The 18,124-nt window shown below is 36.5% G+C and overlaps 1 protein-coding gene across 2 annotated transcripts; it reads right to left on the reverse strand.

Annotated features, from left to right (window-relative positions):
- Positions 1–554: 554 nt before the first annotated feature.
- LOC121299210 (tropomodulin-3-like) lies at positions 555–16,520 on the reverse strand. Of its 2 annotated transcripts, XM_041226849.1 has the most exons (10): positions 16,351–16,520; positions 12,426–12,627; positions 11,468–11,624; positions 5,895–6,017; positions 5,119–5,202; positions 4,471–4,604; positions 3,950–4,057; positions 3,562–3,705; positions 2,752–2,896; positions 555–944 (listed from the first exon to the last, which is right to left on the reverse strand). In XM_041226849.1, exons 2-10 carry the CDS (start codon positions 12,549–12,551, stop codon positions 913–915), a joined length of 1,053 nt encoding a protein of 350 aa, XP_041082783.1. In that variant the 5' UTR covers positions 12,552–12,627; positions 16,351–16,520; the 3' UTR covers positions 555–912. The 2 variants fall into 2 exon arrangements, with proteins under 2 accessions (XP_041082783.1, XP_041082784.1); XM_041226850.1 differs by lacking the exon at positions 5,119–5,202.
- Between the last annotated feature and the right edge of the window lie 1,604 nt (positions 16,521–18,124).

Here is an 18,124-nt window from a genome sequence, read left to right on the forward strand (position 1 = left end):
CCATCAGTATCACCATAGCAATGATTTTGATACAAAGATATATGTAATGGCAAGGTGTGCCACTGAAACAATGCTGTGCAGTTCCGCACACCTTGTTTGGTTCAGAATTACATTATATTACATTACAACATGACAGTTCTTAGAACAGCTTTCCATAACTCAGTTACATGGTCATTCTTACAGCCAAGGTCATGCAAAACACATGCCTGTGACACGGCCTTAAGGTCTTTAAGGTTTAGCTGCACAAAAAAAATCTACAGTCAAACCTGTCAACTACAATACAAGTACTAACAAAGGGATTGCCTGATAATGACTTGGAATGAAAGACTTATTTTGTTATATATATATATATATATATATATATATATATATATATATATATATATATATATATATATAAACAAACAAAAACAGCATCCCTAACACAAAAAAATACCAATAATCATATTAAAAAACAAAAAACAAAAAATAAATGCCAAGGAACATCCAATACCTTCAATCAGTTTGAACCGTTCTCTGTTGTGACGCGAAGCTGAATCATCACCAGGGTGCACTTATCAGTTAAACAACGCTCTCAACATTTAGAAAATAAAAGTTGGGCAAATACAGAGATACTACTCTTTATGATGTAGTTAAGCTGTCATGTTATTGTTTTACTCTATAAAAAAAACACTTGGAGATATTTAAGAGGTTTTACATTTTAAAACACTAAATGGATGCTACTCAAATGCATAACTAGACTAAACTACATTTACTGCTAAAATATTGGAGAAGGCTATTCCAGTCATTTCCCTTCTACCCAGACAGCTGAAGTTTGAGGATGCTTTGTCCTAAGATTGGCCCAAGACTGTTGTAGAGCTGGAATTATTCCACAAGATGCAACACAGCATTTGGCAGGCAAACACGCCAGGTCTACACATCGCCCTCCACTCGTCTTCTGCGAACTGCACAAAAAAGAAAAAACACAAGACAATATTGGTTTATATAAGCCGTACGCTTAACTTGATTAGAAACGCAGGAGAAACATTTGTGTGAGGAAGGTTGTGTAAATGATGGGACTCATTTGTACATTGCATTTACTTTCAAATCAATGTTCAATTTATGTTTTTGAATATAAAATTACAAAAGCAACCCCGCTTGTTATGGTTCATATGAAACACTATGAGGTTTAATACTATTTAAAACATACCAGTGTATGGTATACTATTTCATCTACAGTTTTAAAAAATGAAATTCAGATTCAGAACAGTCAAGCTCAGGGCTAGGGTGTAATGGCCATTAAAATCAGAATTACTGTACCTAGACTTCTTAAAAATAAGACAAAAAAAAAAAAATCAATAAATCGGTGTATAGAATTACTTGTGATTTCAGGTTTCTGGATTTTATTATTTTTCAGCATGTGACTGGTAAGATTTGTCTAAACTCAGGTATAAAGTCTAAAATGTGCGATATTGCTGTGCAATGGCAACAAGTCTCATCTGTTACATCATTTCCTATTGAACCTTGCTTATCTGAATAGGGTGTGTCACCAGGAAAGTTTGGATAGATGCAGTCTTATTTGCAAGTTTCTTATTTGCATTCTACAAGTTTCAAAGAAAACACACTCCTATAAAAGGTTAGACATTTGCCGTACAAACAGCAAACACATGTTGTGTTATTGGGTTTCTATTGCATGCAAATAAACACAAATCGTGTGAACGCAATAACACTAGAGGGTTAATGAAACATGCTCAGAAGCACCACACAAAATGAAGATGCATAATCCAAGATTTTAGACTTTGGAAATTGGCTTCGCAGTTTTGACTACGCAACATGGCACACCTAATACCATGTTTGCGTCCTGCAGCGTCAAGGCTGAACAGGTGGAAAGGGTTCTGTACAATTACATACTCGAACACTCCAGACTGAAGAAAGGAAAGAAAACATTAAAACAGAGCAGTCAAAAGAAAGATCAATAATAATAATAATAATAATAATAATAATAATAATAATAATAATGTGGCAAAAAGAAAAAAAAAGAAAAACGTTCATAATACAAACTAAAGTATTATAATGTACAGGGCAAACGTTTATGGAATACTGAAAGCAAGGAACTGTACTATAGGACTTTTGAAAGAGATTAAAAAATAAATAAAAAAAAAACAGCCAATACAGTATCCTATCAGCTGCCAAATTCTGTTGAAAGAATATTTATAAATTATATGTAAGTGCTTGGAAAGGGTGAGGCCAACATGAGGATGGTCATTTAAAAGAAAGAATACAACACATCTTATATATTATAGCTGAAGACTAGTTGCAATATGTTTTTACTTGCATTCATGTTTATGAACATTTCCAAAATATTGTAGATCAATGCACTGCTGCAAGGAAACTGATGTAAGGTAGCAGCACTACAGTATGTCCAATATTGTGACCATTGTGCATTATTCAAAAGAACTTCCTGATATTTTAAATCAGCAACAATAAAATACACTAGCAGTAAATATGCTTGGATCAGCTTAAAGTGAAGAATATTATATTATAGCGAAGATTTCCTCTGTTTGAATATATGAAGCCAGATGTTGTCATTAAAAGGCTTAAATGATTTATAGGTTGCCATTTGTTAAGGATCAAAGGGGAAACATTCCATTGGACTGCACAGAACATTAAAACTCCCATACTCCACATAGAGTCATTGCACTGGAGCTGGCTATACCTGTGCAGAACAACAAATCTCAGGAACCGTCTGGGATTCTGGCTCAGTGCTCTTACCTAGATCATTGTTCTTTGTGATTGCTGCTGCAGCTCTTGCTCTTGGTCCCTGTTGTGTGAAGTGGTATCCAAATTTCAGGAGACCTGTGTTCTCTTCCAACATCTTGGCTATTTGCATTTCCACTGTAGCACCCAGCTGCTGCCTCTGTTTATGGAAACAAAACAAGTCAGACATCGTCATTTATCTGGAATGCAGTTTTTTAGTGTAGGAGTCAAGTGGGAATGTACGCAGAGCAGCTTTGAAAATGTTCTTGCTGTACATGAGAATAATCCAAAAGGTGTGGTCTACTGTCAAGCCAGAAATTATGCATAAATGGGTTGTCTCCAACGATCTTCGTACAACAGCACAAATGATGCCGACTCAACATCCTATCTTTGTTATGGACCAAATTAAGTATAGTGCTTTGGAGGGCAGACAGTTTGCATATGACACTGAAGAAATCTATTGCTGCCTTGTTATCAGGTGGTACAGGACTCAGAAATTACATGTTACATTAAATCATTAAACAATTTACCCACAAGTAACAGACCTTTTGGACTGCATAATGGACAAGCTCAATGCTCTGCCTAATGTCTGTTTTTAATGAATACACAGCAACTGCCATTTTTCTCCAATATGGAAGTCTAAAAAGCCACCTCAATTACAAACGTTTTTAGTCTCTCTTAATCCATACATAGATGGAACATCTGGAATAAACCTTCTGCCTGCAGCTAAATCGCAAACATAATTTGACCTTGGACTGAAAAAAATACTGCTGCTTATGAAAGTATGCAAAACTGATTTGGCATTAAAAAAAGGTGCTTTCTTACTTGGTTATCAATCTTCATCTCTGATAGCGTGTCATTCTCTTTCATGGCATGGACTATAGCCTGGATACCAACTCCAGTAATGAAGTTGGACTCCAGATTAAGACTCTTTAGTGCCTTGTTTTCTCTTAGCATGTCTGCAAAAGCCTTTGAGAGAGAGAGAGAGAGAGAGAGAGAGAGAGAGAGAGAGAGAGAGAGAGAGAGAAACAAATGCTAGTATAACATACAAAAATCTCCTATAAAAAAGGACAAAATAGCAACTACACATGAGCGAAATCTTTGACAAGAACAAAAGAAACAAGAAATCTTTGAAGCCACTTTTGTTCTTAGTATACCTAGCAATTAAAAAAACTACAGAACACAGGAAAAAATATATTTTTTAAACACTTACAACAGCTATAGGGTCATTGCTTCGAGTTGCTGCCAGACTGAATTTCTTTACATGTGTATTCTTTTCCATGGCCTTTGCAAAATCTTTCAATGTTGGAATGGGAATGTTCTAAAATACATAACAAGGTTACATTTATATCACAGAAGTCAAACATTAGGAAAATCTTAATGCATTACTCGCTTTTGGGACACATTCAGAGCAATACATTCACAGAACAGCACCACGTTTTCAAGCATACTAATGCTTTATGTATAATCCTTGGTGCATAACTTAACATTTAAACTAGACAATTAGCCTGCCTTGGTTTACATGTTTGAAAGTCCTTTAAAAAAAGCTCCGACTGCAGCCTGTTCTGTAGATTAGCACTTTTTTCTCCACATAGAACTGTCTGAAATACTATTTAACAGATTTAATAATCATGTCTCTATGAGAACCAAAATCATAGATGCTACAACACTGTGCTCTCTTTAGGTTAGACCTCCTCAGTCATTATATAACTGGGACATGCTGCACAAGCACACCTTTATGTTGTTTAAATTGACTTCCACCAGCGCAGGATCATTTCCCTTTATCCTCTGCAAAGTCTCTTCAACATTGGTAGGATTAGGTGGCTCATCTAAAACAGGACGGATTTGTTCACCTTTGACCACACCGGCTAAGGAATCGAAAGAAAGAAAAAACACCATCAACATGCACTTGCCATTACTCCATATTAACTACATGTGTGTTACTGAGAGTGGATAATCTGGTACTCGGCATTATAAAATCAAAGACCCAAATACAACCACTTTTACGTAGAGGCACAAAAATGATGATTCCTGGTAACTCTGTATACTTTTACTCGCTCTCCAATATCAGAAAATGCAGAACTTGTTAGCTATTGCAAAAAGTCCTCAAGTCAACTGGAGCCAGAGCTTTTTGCTGTTGTGTGTCTTGTTTGTGGAACTCAATTCTGGTTACCATTAGGAAGGTTGAAACACTGGATTCTTTTAAGTATAAACCCTTTTTTTTTTTAAATGTGCTTTGATAGAATTGGTTGAAACTGGAGTGTATTGTACATTGAGCTATTGTGCCATGGTGTAAGGGGCACTATATACAAAAAAAACACTGTTGTATTGTAAAGTACACACTTGGCAGACAATAACACATGTACACACATAAACACTTACTGTTGTACCCTTCTTTACTGGAGAAATTGCCACTGCTGTCATAGCTATGTGTACTGGTCACCAGCGTATGAACACCAAGAATAGCTTTTTAGAAAGAAAAAAAAAAAAAAAAAAAGCGAATGATTCTACTGAACAAGAATTCAATTTTACTTATGGCACTGCTAAACATTCTTGATCCAGTTTGTTATAAAGTTGCTATTCTAAATATACACACATAAAAGCAAAAGCATTTTTAGAACAGTATGAAGTAATTAAACAAAAAGAGCAACACAGAAACACACATATTTTACAGTTCACCACCAGGACACCAGTGTAAAGTAGTCTGACTGCTCAATGAGTTAAGATGATAAAAACACCCGTCTCATGGGAAAGGAGGAGAGACACGGTACAAAACTTTTACTAACAAGGCACACCTTAATGCAGTACTACACAACCCATATTGCAGCTATTAGTTTGAAAGTCACTGAATGGCCCTAGTGTTTAGCGGTGCTGAATGTGGGAACTGGGAACAAAGACACAGTATTAAATTAAGAGCACCAGACAGAGGAGACAATGTACAGCCGGGATCTAGTGTCCTGGATTGTATTGTACTTTCTAAATTGCTTAAAAGGGTTTTAAACTTAAATTTCAAAGCCAATCTGTGTACTTCCAAACTTGTGTGTGTTCTGTTGTTTCGACTTTATTGAAAAGGCACATTCTGGGTTTTGTTCTGTTTGTTGAAATGTTAGATTAGCTGTTCCACTTCCCACAGATGCAGTGTCTGAGGGAAAAGTTACCTGCTAGGTCACAGAGTTCAGTATCAGTTGCACTAGAAAGTGCTTCTTCCAGTTCTGGATCAAGGGTGGTCACCTCCTCCTGTCGTGTTTCTATGGGTCTTTGTTTGGGCACCCATGCTTTGCCTGTAAAAACAGAATTCAAACTGAGACTTTGCAGAACCATTACAAAATAATCTCTATTTATAAAGCTGTTCCTTTAGCAAATACTAGTATACACACACACACACACACACACACACAAATTGGTTGAATTGTTAATCTAACCATATTCATTTCAGAACAAGGGTATAGGATACACGTACAACACGGTTGTAACATTATTTACAGCAACTGGAAAAAGTTAACCTTGAGCCAAGGACACAATGCTTGGACAGAGTTTTACTTTTGTTTTAACCTTTCCTAGATGGAGAAAACACCGCCATCGTAAGTAAGTTTAAACACCATTATAGCAAAAAATACATTTGTTGTTTGGTACTGGTAGAAAGCTAACAGCCAACTAATGTATTAAAATAATGCTTTGTGTATTTGTTTAAAGAAGGTGAAAAACACCTATAAAGGAAAAGCACATAAAAAATTAACTAAAAAAAGGTATCTAAAAGAGAAGTTAAACATTCTGCACCACTGGAGCTGGCTAATCCTTTCCGGTTAGGCTGTTCATTAGAGCTGCTGTGGTTTTGAACTGCTACCCACAGTTTGTTAAAGACTGACACTAAGGAAGACTCGTAGAAACAAAGCATTCCAGAGACCCTCCTGAGAGAGATTCAAGGCCGACTCTCGCTGCCTGAAAGGTTACATCTCCAGCAGGACTCATTATTTCCAAGAGCAGCTGATTACAACTCATGCTCACTGATTCACTCAGTCTATTAGATTTTCCACTGATAGCTCTAAAATGACCATCAAATTAAAACATTTTTTGTGAATATAAACATCTCCAGGATGCAAGAGGACTTGCTGTAAATTGGTTTGTTAACCTGAAATTCTGAATAAAAGCATGCGATACAGTACAACACTAGCAGTGAAACAGTTCATTGCTACCGGACAATGACAGTTATGGAACTGAGAAATCATAGAATACAGCTGTGTACCAAACATTAACATAATAACTCAAAGTGTACTGTCTCTATAACAAGAAATCCTCACAAGGCAGCCGTATTACAGCAGGAAAAATGTGACGCAGTACGGACAGATTGTTTATATACCCATATTACTTTCAATAAAACTCTCTAGATGCATATACTGTAACACTCTCGTTTTACTTGCAGTACATGTGCTCCTATACAAACCACACCGTCAATAATTTCCTTACAGGGGACAATAAAGCTCGCTCGCAGTCTCAGTTTAAAACAATCTGCTGTATTCCTCTTAAAGCACCCCCTCCTGTTAATCTTTTGAACACACGCCAGCTAATAAATTAACTAATATCATTATCATTCCCACACTTACAAGTCGTTCAAGAAGATCTTCCCAAACATACATTAGTGGTTGATTAGCAAGTGTACTGAGTTATGCTTTACACATTTAGCCTCTAGAACAAGACGGAACAGAAACAAAATGCTTATAGATGCCTCGATATTTCATGACAAGCTCAAGAGGCACTCCCTGTTGATAGTACACAACAATCAAATAAAAAACAGCAACATTGCAGAAGAATGCAGATCTACTTTTGCTGTCACCACTACAAAATTTCAAGAAGTTGTCATGGAGCGTGACAGTACAAAGAAACAAACAGCTACAGGACACAACAAGTTACTATACTTTGAAACCTTCTTTTGCAACAAAGCTAGCATATGAAACTCTTGGGACTTTCTACTTCCCGATGGTCTCCAACCCAGCAATTAGATTTAATCAGTAGTATTCCTGTGGGAGTTTGAAACATGCAAACCAAAGCCAAGATAACTGCAAATGCATTACGCTGTTATAGTACCATATTTTGCAATAATTGAATGTATCATGGTTTATCAGTGTCCTATAAGATAAACTTTGCTCAGCAAGGATAATTGAGTTCAATGGACAAAATGTAGTGCTCCCTCAGATCCAGTACAGCACTTAATGTACTGAAGAGCAAGGAAGGAAACGATTCTTTTTAATTCAGGACTTCAGGATCTGGGTCAAAAATGCATTGTGCTGCTTTAGAATCTCATGGGACAAAAAAAAAAAAAAAAAAAAAGGCAAGCACATCATTTTGAAATGCCTCGCTTATACATTAGCTACCTTGATTATAGATATAGATTTTATATATATTTTTTGTTGCGACTTTGTGTTACATGGAATGTAATAAACGAGAACCAAAACAGTGAGTTTTTCTTCCCCTTCATTTTAAAACGCCATTTCCACATCTGTTTTATTTGAAGTGTTTAATGTTAAATTTCAGTTTTCGTTTGCTTGTTCAGCTACAAAAAAGGCACAAGTAAACCTCATGTTGTTACTTTATGAAAACGTGTCGATGGCCACTGTTTACTGTGAAGAAACGTCAATAGCAAGGAATGAAAAAAAAGTACAAAATAAATAAAATGTGGTGTCAACTATGTACTATTTACTTCGGGAATAAACAGAACACTTAACTTGAACTGCTATATGGCATCCTTTGTTTTGCCGTTAATGCACTACATTGTAGCAAGTCCTACACAACTTATTCTTTACTTCTGGGATACGTTTCTACTTTAACAAGTTACATACATATTAACGCCTTGCTGTAAAATAAAGGCACACAAACAGGAGCCACACCCCTGCTGCTATGCTGTCTCTGCCTGCGTTCTGAGCAATGTAATGGCTTTCATTACTTTTTGAAACCTATGAGCGAATTTTCAAAATGAAAATCCTCTGTTCGTCCCAGCACTAGTTACTCTACAGTAAGTAGAAGCTAACATTGTAAGGCATTGCTACCCTTTGACACGATTAATCCTCTGTTAGCAGTTAATATTTGGCACTGGATAAATTGCAGAAAACCCTAATACAGCTCTTACACCTCATTAAATGTGACTAGACACAAAAGTTAAAAACAGTACCACTGTGTATATTCAATCAGTCCAAATTGCGGTTACTTTTATTATAAATTCTGCCTCTGTCACATGAAAAGTCAACTTGTCACGACTCACTGTGCTAGTCATAAATAACGGATAATCCTAGGTAATTCTCTTTGCCTGACATGGTACATAGATTGCCCTGTTGAAATTTAAATTTCTATACTTAATGTACGCTGGATGGTCAGTGTACAGCTTGACAATTACTTCTCTGAATTTTCATAACCCTTTTACTACCCTATTAAAAGTCAAAATCCCAGAATTCTCTCCCTTCTGGAGTATTTAACTCCTCTAGTCTAACCCCTTGAGTGTTTTATTAATGGCTTAGGAATTTATTTGGCTAGCAGTGCAACCTAATAAAAAACACATGTTTCTCTCAACACTACAGAATGCATTTAAAAGAAAAAAATACATATACACACATATATAAGTGCTTTTTTTGTGAGTACAATGTATGGAACTTAAACTATCTATATTTTTGGTACTTAAACTTATTAGTAAGGCATAGAAAATGTATCTGAAGATTCACATGTTCACTATGTGTTGGCTATTAAAAAAAAAATACAGTACTTTACCACTGCAATATAATTGAAGAGTCTTGTACACTGAAATAAACCTACTGTACTCTGTGGCCAAATAAAACATGCAAAACAAGCCTTATTAAAATCAGCACGCATGCCACACCTTATTAAAATCAGGCAGTGCAGGCCAAGATTGATATCAATGGGAAAATGCCAAAAAGGTATTTCTGCTGTAATAAATATGCATGTGCACATGCAGTTGCATAGAAACAATGAATTATGTTCTTTAGGACAGTTCGCAACAGTATTTGTAATATTACCAATAATTAATCGCAGTATATACAGTACTGCGTAATCCGTTTTGAAACAGTGGTTACTTCAGCACTTTCGATCCACCCCAACCCCGCCACACCCCACAACCCACACACTGTTTACAGAACTGCTACATGCCCGAACAACTCTGAGCAATGTCGTAATCAGGAAACACACTCCCTGAGCCAAGCTTGCATCCGCCCTTTTACTGAATCTACCCCGCCAGACTCAGCCCTTATCTTGATAATGCACTACAGAGCTGGAATGTCTTATTCATTGGATTATACAGCTTTCACTTTTGACCTTTAAACCAGTGTGTAAAATAAATTAAGAAATAAATGAACAAACAAACAGTAGACTCCATTGTATTAGGAGTCCAAGTCTGTGGGATACCCATGAGAAGTAATAGCTGTGCCAGCTTTATCAGATTAAAATAGAGCCCCCAAGTGTTTTGGTGTTTCAAGGTTAATGATATCTTTGTGGCTACATTTTTGTGTCCTGGTTTAATGCTATAAGCAGAGCATGCCTCAACATCTGTTTGTTTGAGCAGAATAACATTATACAGTAAAGAGATAACACAGTCCATCATTCATAACTTTCTCATACTATTACTGTGTAACAGCTGCAGTTTCCATGTAATAAATCCCTTATCTGTGTGTAATCTATCATTGTTGCTTCAAAGGTGAAGATACACATCATATTAAAACAACTACAGGAGTTCACTTTAAATAACTAGTTTACAAAACCACTAGTCAAGCGACAGAGCAGGACCGATGCACAAATGAATAAAACATACAGTAGCAAATAGCCAACTCATTATTTTCTGACCAATGACTGCTGAGATTATTGTGCATCCCATGTAGCAGCAATAAATAAACTGTGTATAGTATACTTGTTTTAACACACTGCAAATCCAAAGATCCGTTTCTCTACTTGCTTGATAACTCCCAAGTACATTCCTTAGCATTCCCAATGTGATTTTCTACTCATAAAAACAAAAAAATTTGCATAGTAAAACAGAAAAATGTCATTAACATGCATCCTCTGTAAATACAAAATTAGATCTACTAGTATCAGTAAATCACAACACCCTACAGTGTATTCACTGTACGCACATGCAAAAATGAAAGTTTGACAGACAGATGGAGTGATGCCTCCATATACCCCCAGATTCTGACTTTCATTTGTTCTAACCAGGTTTCATCACAACTAAATAAGCGATTCTCTGTTCAAAAATATATGCATGCTTCCACTATATCCCTGTCAAAAGGGAGAATTAATCCCTAGCGATCATTTCTACGGATACGAAAAATTAGGGAAGGTACACCATTTAAAACTAACAGACTAAGTTTGATTTGTCAACAGAACGAGCAATGTTATGCAACATTTCCATATATTTTCACTATAAAAAAAAATCAGCAGAAGGGCTTAAAACACGTAATCAGGAATCAATACAAGCTATAGGATTAGTCAAGCAACTTCAAAAATCACCCTGTGTCGTCATAATCTTCTTCAGCCCTCTAAACTCCTCATCCTTTCATGATGCAGGGAACTTCTAAAGGCAGTTTAATGGAAGCAGGTTAGAAAACTGGCAAATGCTGCTAATTATTTTGGTTTTATCTGCAGTGGTCACAAATATAATTCTATGAAACTCCTCCTCCACAAGCAGACAGGCACAAACAGATAGCTGCTCTCCCAGGGATCGCGCAGGCAACAGTACCTTTCTTCTCGCCAGTAAAAGGCAATGTATCTTCCCTGTCTTTGTATTCCAAGGCTTCTTTCTCAAGGAAGGAAAGCAGCTGTTCCCTGTTAAAGGGACCAGTATCTGGCTTCACGGTCTGATCCTTTTGACGGAGGCCAGCTGGCAAAAGTGCATTCTGAAATTAAAAATTACATTTGTAATTAGAGAGGTATAAACCAGAGCTTGTAGATAACAACCTCCTCTGTCCCCCTGCCCTACTGTCAAAACTCTAAAGGCCACGAAACGCAACACAACTTCTGAAGCAGCTAATTGCAGGTGACATTTTCAAGTACTTGAGAATTTTTTCATCTTTTAACTTTTTGAAAAAAATCAATCATTTACTGAAAGTGACCTTCAACAAATCGGTTCAAGAAAAAGAAAAGGTACCTGAATGCTACTGAAGGGCAATTGAGATTCCTTTCCCCTACCTCCTTTGAAAATAACTGACATTGAAATGCGAGTCAAGTTGTTCCCAATTCACTTCTTGACATCAAAATGGAGGCCAGGTTTCTCCTCAAGAATATTGTGTTTATCACTGAAGCTTTCGCCTCATCAGCAGCAAGTCCTGCAAGCTCATTTGGTTATTGTACAGATTCTTGTCAGGTTACAGCTCATGCATGGCCCATTTCAATCAATCATTACTGATAAAATCTCAACTATTGCAACAGGTAAGCTTTTAAACCAGTAATTACCTACAGCAGGGGTGACCAAAGTTGGCTCTTCCAGTCCTGTTTTCTTTTCCAACCATTTTCTAAATTGTTTAATTGAACCAATTCAAACTCCATCCAGATCCTCAAGCAGTTAATTATATCCTTTTACCTGTTAAACCTGGTCTGGAAAGGCCCACCGTGAGTTGACACCCCTGATCTACAGCATAGACATTCATGGTTACATGCTACAATTTTTTTTTTCTCTTTTCGTCCCTCTTTACACTCACCTCTGGATCAAGATCCTCGAGAGCGGCTTCCAGTTGTTTCAGTTCTTCCGCTGATAACTTGTTGAGAATTTCATCCTCATCAATATCCTTGTACTTTTCCAAGTCCTTTTTGAATGTCAGGGCCATGACTGCAGTGACTGTCGGCTAAGCAATTCTTTTTAAACCTCGTCGCCGTCAACGTGTCCAGCCAGGCTTAGATTTCCTGTTGAAAGAAGCAAAAGGCAAGAAAACCATTAACAAATGATGAAATAAAACTAGTGAGACATACTCCAGACAGTAGCCACTGTACAACACTGTACAGCAGAACTATTACTGTGCATTCTATGAAATAATGATAAATGGCTTACTGTATGAAAGGTCTGGGGACTTGCATACATTGCATCACACCCCGGTACACTAGTTAGTTACTCCCCCCAATCAGAGGTTACCACTTCAGAAGAATAACGGTGAGGAATAGAGGAGTATAGGACTTATATCCCAACCACTGACACAGGAATAAAGGTTTAATGTATTACTGTACACACACTGCAGATAAAAAACATCAATATTGTACAACGTAATTACATCGATTGCCAGTTTTTGTACCTGGTTTGATTGAAAAACAAAACAAAAAAAACAGCACTTCTGCCTCTTGGTAAATTTTCACTGTATCAGAACATAATTAAGCACCAGCACAGAGTGGCTGTAAAAAGTACAATTGAAGCTCAATGTAAATTGTTTATGTGCAGCATAACATTATTTAAAAATGGAACTTTGTAATGAAAATATGCATTAATTTCCAAGCAGAATAGTTTATAAAAATCTCCACCTTTTAGCCCAGACACTGTAGCAGTGTTTCCAAATGGTCTCCTGATGCTTCAGGTTCTTCCCAGTTTATGACCATTGTATAATTTAACTCTCCCTCCAGGGTTTTTGGCACAAATTCCTAAAATGTGGCAATAACAGTACTGTGTGACAGCTGTTCTAATATGCTGTACAGCTCACTGCAAGGGCTAAATAACACCTGTATACTGATTGAATCAGTGATACTATATGCAGGCATGAATTATGCAAGTAAGTATTTTATGGATTGACAACTTGGCTTATAAATTAATTATTACCCTAATCATAGAAAATTCAGTCAACATCTTTCATTGGATGACATTAAAAAGCTAAATGTACTGTATATTTAATTTATAAATGCCTTTTCTGGAAGAAGAAGACCCAAACAAACACCACCTGGTGTCGACTCTACAGTTTACAGGTAAATGGCAGGGGAGGTTATTTATCCAAACCTCACACTGCTATGAAATTACTACTATATGTTAGGAATATAGCTTTTGGATGCTCCGCCATAAACCGCACCAAATAGGAAAGAAAAAAGAAAAATTCAAGAAATACTAACCCAAACCTCAAATGGCTTGCTGCAAATACTTTCCATAAAAGTGTCTCTCCACGAATGCAATTGAGGAGTTTAAGATGCTTACTTTATCTTTTTTTATTTATTTTTTTATTTGGTACTTTACTTACAATTCAATGTAAATAATAATATAATAAATCTTTATTTTTGCATAGCGCCTTTCATAGTGGACCACCATTGCAAATACTTTACAAAATACGAGACTAGAGCGTATGAACTATGCATCAGTTGCAGAGTCACTTACAACAACATCTCACCCGAAAGACAGAGCACAAGGAGGTTAAGTGACTTGTCTCAGGGTCACACAATGAGTCAGTGGCTGAGCTGGGATTTGAACTAGAGAATTCCTGGTTACAAGCCCGTTTCTTTAACCACTGGACCAGTCTCTCCTATATGGCCACAATTACAGTACAGCAAATCCAGCCCTCTATCCGAAAGCCACTGCTGAGGTCTTCCACCCCATGAATACTTTTAATAGGAAATACTTTTAATAGGAAAGCTGCAGTTGCTTCCAAGCAAAGATGTATTCCAAATGCCTAGAGGATTGAGTGGTCCTCCTGTCAGCTATCCAGCGGCGCCCACTCATCTATAACCCTACTGTTCATTAGGACTTGCAATCAGGAAATACTTAGCAATTCTCTATGCACTCTTAAATCTACAGCCTGTACAGCAGATTACTGTTTGCCAAGTCTTCATTTTCTGCTTGAGCATTGGTTTCTGTAAAATAAAAATCAATGTGTCTGTTGTGTTTTTAGATTTATGAAAGACGAATAAAACATCCTAAATGATCACCAATGATTTATTTATTTAAACAACGAAAAATATTTACAAGAGGTTAGGCTAATCATAACGCAACACAGTACAGTACATCCTTTAGAAATATTAAGAGAAATTTAAGAAATTAATTCTGGTTTGCCTGTAGGGGTTCCTTTCTCTCTGACAGTGGGAACTAAAAAAAATCAAAAAACCCAGTCACAGAATCGCAGCAGTTCTCACTTGACTCTTAATTAAAACCCTTAGCAACACACTGTTTTGGGAAGCAACACAAGTATGATGCCAGCCTTTTAAATACCTTGGATTTCACAAGGCATGAAAGTCAGGCCTCCCTTTCTACTGTGACAGTACCTCACAACGGGGGCTTTATTAAGCTATACTTTAGTACTGGCTCTGAACTTTCATGATAGAATAGCAATTTAAAGAATAATTGAGTGCTTTACCACTTTGACAAAGGTTCGGTGTGTACAGTAGCACGACTTCAACATGTATGTTGCTTAAAAATCGCCAGATTCATGAAGAAAGCCTATGAAAGAGCATGGCTGGGTGAAACAGGGTTGTGAACTATGAATTGAATTGTAGGTGAATATTGTGCCACAACAGAGAAGCGAAACGGTGCCATGTACACAATTTTAATTTATTTCGGTATTTTTCCCTTATTCTCAAAACTTTAAAAACTATTTTCATGGTTAAGGATATTCTGAAACAATCCCTCTGATACAGTACACACGTTCCAAGAAATTTAAAAATGCTTTATCATATCAATATTAAGGTGTCTTTCTCTTTTTTTAAACCACAGAACAGTGTCCAGATGTATCCAGCTCAAAATAGATAGCTGTATGCAGTTAGTATTTTCAGCTTCATGCCGCTTACCCAGTGATTAACACAATGCAAACAAAAGGGGTTTCTTTATAAAACGTTCACACCATGGCAACTACTGCCCTTGGTGTACTGCAAACGCAGCTCTCAGTTAGAAAACAAAAGCAATGTTTTTAGCCTGTCTTCTCCCTTATCAAATATTAAAACACTGCAGTAGCATTGTACAAATCTCTAAAAAGCCCAATACTGTAAGATATTACAGTACAGTTAATTGACTAGATCCAGATTACTTAATCTTTACCACCATTAATATTGAATAAAAATAAAAAAATTAAAAACTGTATAATGGTTGTTGCACTGTCTGGCTGCAGAAGCTTGGTTGATATCATACAACCCATTTTACTACAAACATTTAACATGTACGATTTTGTATTATTATTATTATTATTATTATTATTATTATTATTATTATTATTATTATTATTATCATCCACAGGATATAAAAACACTGCTTTAGACACCTGCATATACATTTTAGCGTGTTGCCAATAAGAGAACATATCTGCATTTAATGTCACTTGTTATGATGAAACACCATCGATGAAATCACTCCCACTAACTCTGTACAGTGATGTCATATACAGCAGCACGATGAGTGACCCGAATCAACTCCCTGCTTTTTCAGGCTGCCCATTCACTGTCTCGTCGTTCTCTTTCACCACTGAGAAGACCGCGAAGAAGAAAACAGATTTATATAAAACAGTAGTGGTAGATTTATTAATCGAAATAAGCATTCGTTTACTGCTCCAATATTTTTCAGTATCTCGTAGTCTAGACTACTGTACTATGCTACTCGTGCCTAAACGTATCCAACCAGCACAGTAGTATGTTAAAAATGCAGTTTTCCCAAATTAGACCAAATGCGCTACTCACCGACAGTGCAGTGTCCTGAGGTTGTTATGCTCCAGTGATAACAATGGTTCTTGGAACAGAAGTCCTGTGTATTTCTATTACGCGATGTCAAATTATTTCCTATATGACAGGCTTCAGTCCCTTCCTCACATCAAGGGCGGTAACACCGGAAAACAAACAAAAAAAAAAAAAACTGGACGCACTGCCGTATCATATAGCGGATAATCTCGTGACACAATACACCAATGAACGAACAGGGGCCGCCCCAATTTTATTTTATTTTTTTTAGACCAATCATATTCAGAAAAACTTGAAATACAGGCGTAAAACAGTTTGGTAGCACGTGCGCGATTACAAGGGCGTCTGGGACTTTCAGTTTTTATGAGTACAGTAGGCGGATTATTCAATTTTATTCCAGTTACATCTGTCCATTGTTTCGGGCACTGATAATATAGTAACTGTGTTGGTATGTCAAGAAGTATATTGTAGCAGCATACCAAAAGGACTTTGTAATACCTCTACTTGCAAAATGTTCCAAATTGACATGTTTTATCATTTCAACGTATATTAATTTTGTATAAACATAGACGAGTCTTTACATTCCTTGTCTGGTCTTTTTAACGTGTGCTTTTTGCACTGTCTAGGCTGAGTGGTAACCCAGGTTTGAAAAGCATTATTTTAAATTCTTATTAGCACTAGCTAATTCTCACTGAACTGTGTGACCTACAGCCAATGCAGCGGTTTCTTTAAAAATGTGATATACGTTCAGTATAAAGCTTTTATGAATTTCTATTCAACAACACGGTTGAAACCTAATCCATAATTACTATACTTAGTATAAAGCTGGAACTACAGGTTTTGTTTTTGTTTTGTTTGTTTGTTTGTTTGTTTTTATCAACTAAATACACTTTTGTTTCCATATGTGGATCAATGAAAATGTAGTTGCACAGTCGTCAAAAATCTGACCGTTGGAAAAAAAGCTAAATAAAATTTTGACAGCTGTAAGCGTGTTAGGTAAGGAAACATTTCAAACTTTAACAAGCAAATGGAAGTATGTAATGAACATTACACTAGAGCTCTTCGCAGTATCTGGAAACAATCTGAGTAGGATGACACACCGGAGAGCTATTTTGTTGTTTTCATTTAAGATTTTTTTTTTTTTCGTGTGCTTTGTCCTGATATGGGGGGTTTCTCTGCCTCTTTGGCCAACAGAGAGGAAATTATATTCTTTGTAACCGTTTCTGACAGTCAGCTTATGACCCTTACATAACATTGAATGGGCAAAGCTCATGCAGTCTTCAATTCTGCAGTTAGGAAACTGCTTTCAATTAATTAAGAGGATACTTTTCTAATGGTTCCAAAGTTAAACAAAGGGCTATAACAATAACTTTGTGCTTGAACCCCACACTCCATATATTCTGGTAAATAATGACAGTGTTAACTTATGACACCGGTGTAAAACCTGCCAAAATTAAATTGCCTCGACCTACTGTATTTTTGGCTTGTGGTTTGTGGAGCCAATACAGGCTATATCTTGAGAACAAACGTGTTATTTAACATACTATGACTGCAGGTTTCTGTGACATGCGTGCAAAGCTTTACAAAATTATTAGTGAACACCCCAAGCAAACTCGTGTGGCAATATTGCTATCATTACAGGAATCCTCTTTGCTCATAGTAAATCTACTGGTCACTTTATGTGTCAGATATCAAAATACCTATGTAAATAATCATGATTAAGAAGACCGATCAAGGGATGATAAACAGATTTTAAAATATAATATACATTCAAGAG

The sequence above is a fragment of the Polyodon spathula genome, chromosome 24, assembly GCF_017654505.1.
Source record: "Polyodon spathula isolate WHYD16114869_AA chromosome 24, ASM1765450v1, whole genome shotgun sequence".
In the NCBI taxonomy this organism is placed as follows: domain Eukaryota; kingdom Metazoa; phylum Chordata; class Actinopteri; order Acipenseriformes; family Polyodontidae; genus Polyodon; species Polyodon spathula.

Excerpts from the sequence above, each read along its gene's own strand:
- LOC121299210 (XM_041226849.1), bottom strand. The coding sequence starts at position 12,551 with ATGGCCCTGACATTCAAAAAGGACTTGGAAAAGTACAAGGATATTGAT. Across the intron at positions 4,058-4,470 it reads TCAATTTAAACAACATAAAG|AACATTCCCATTCCAACATT; the intron begins GTGTGCTTGTGC and ends TATGTATTTTAG. Across the intron at positions 945-2,751 it reads CACAAAGAACAATGATCTAG|TTCGCAGAAGACGAGTGGAG; the intron begins GTAAGAGCACTG and ends TTTTTTGTGCAG.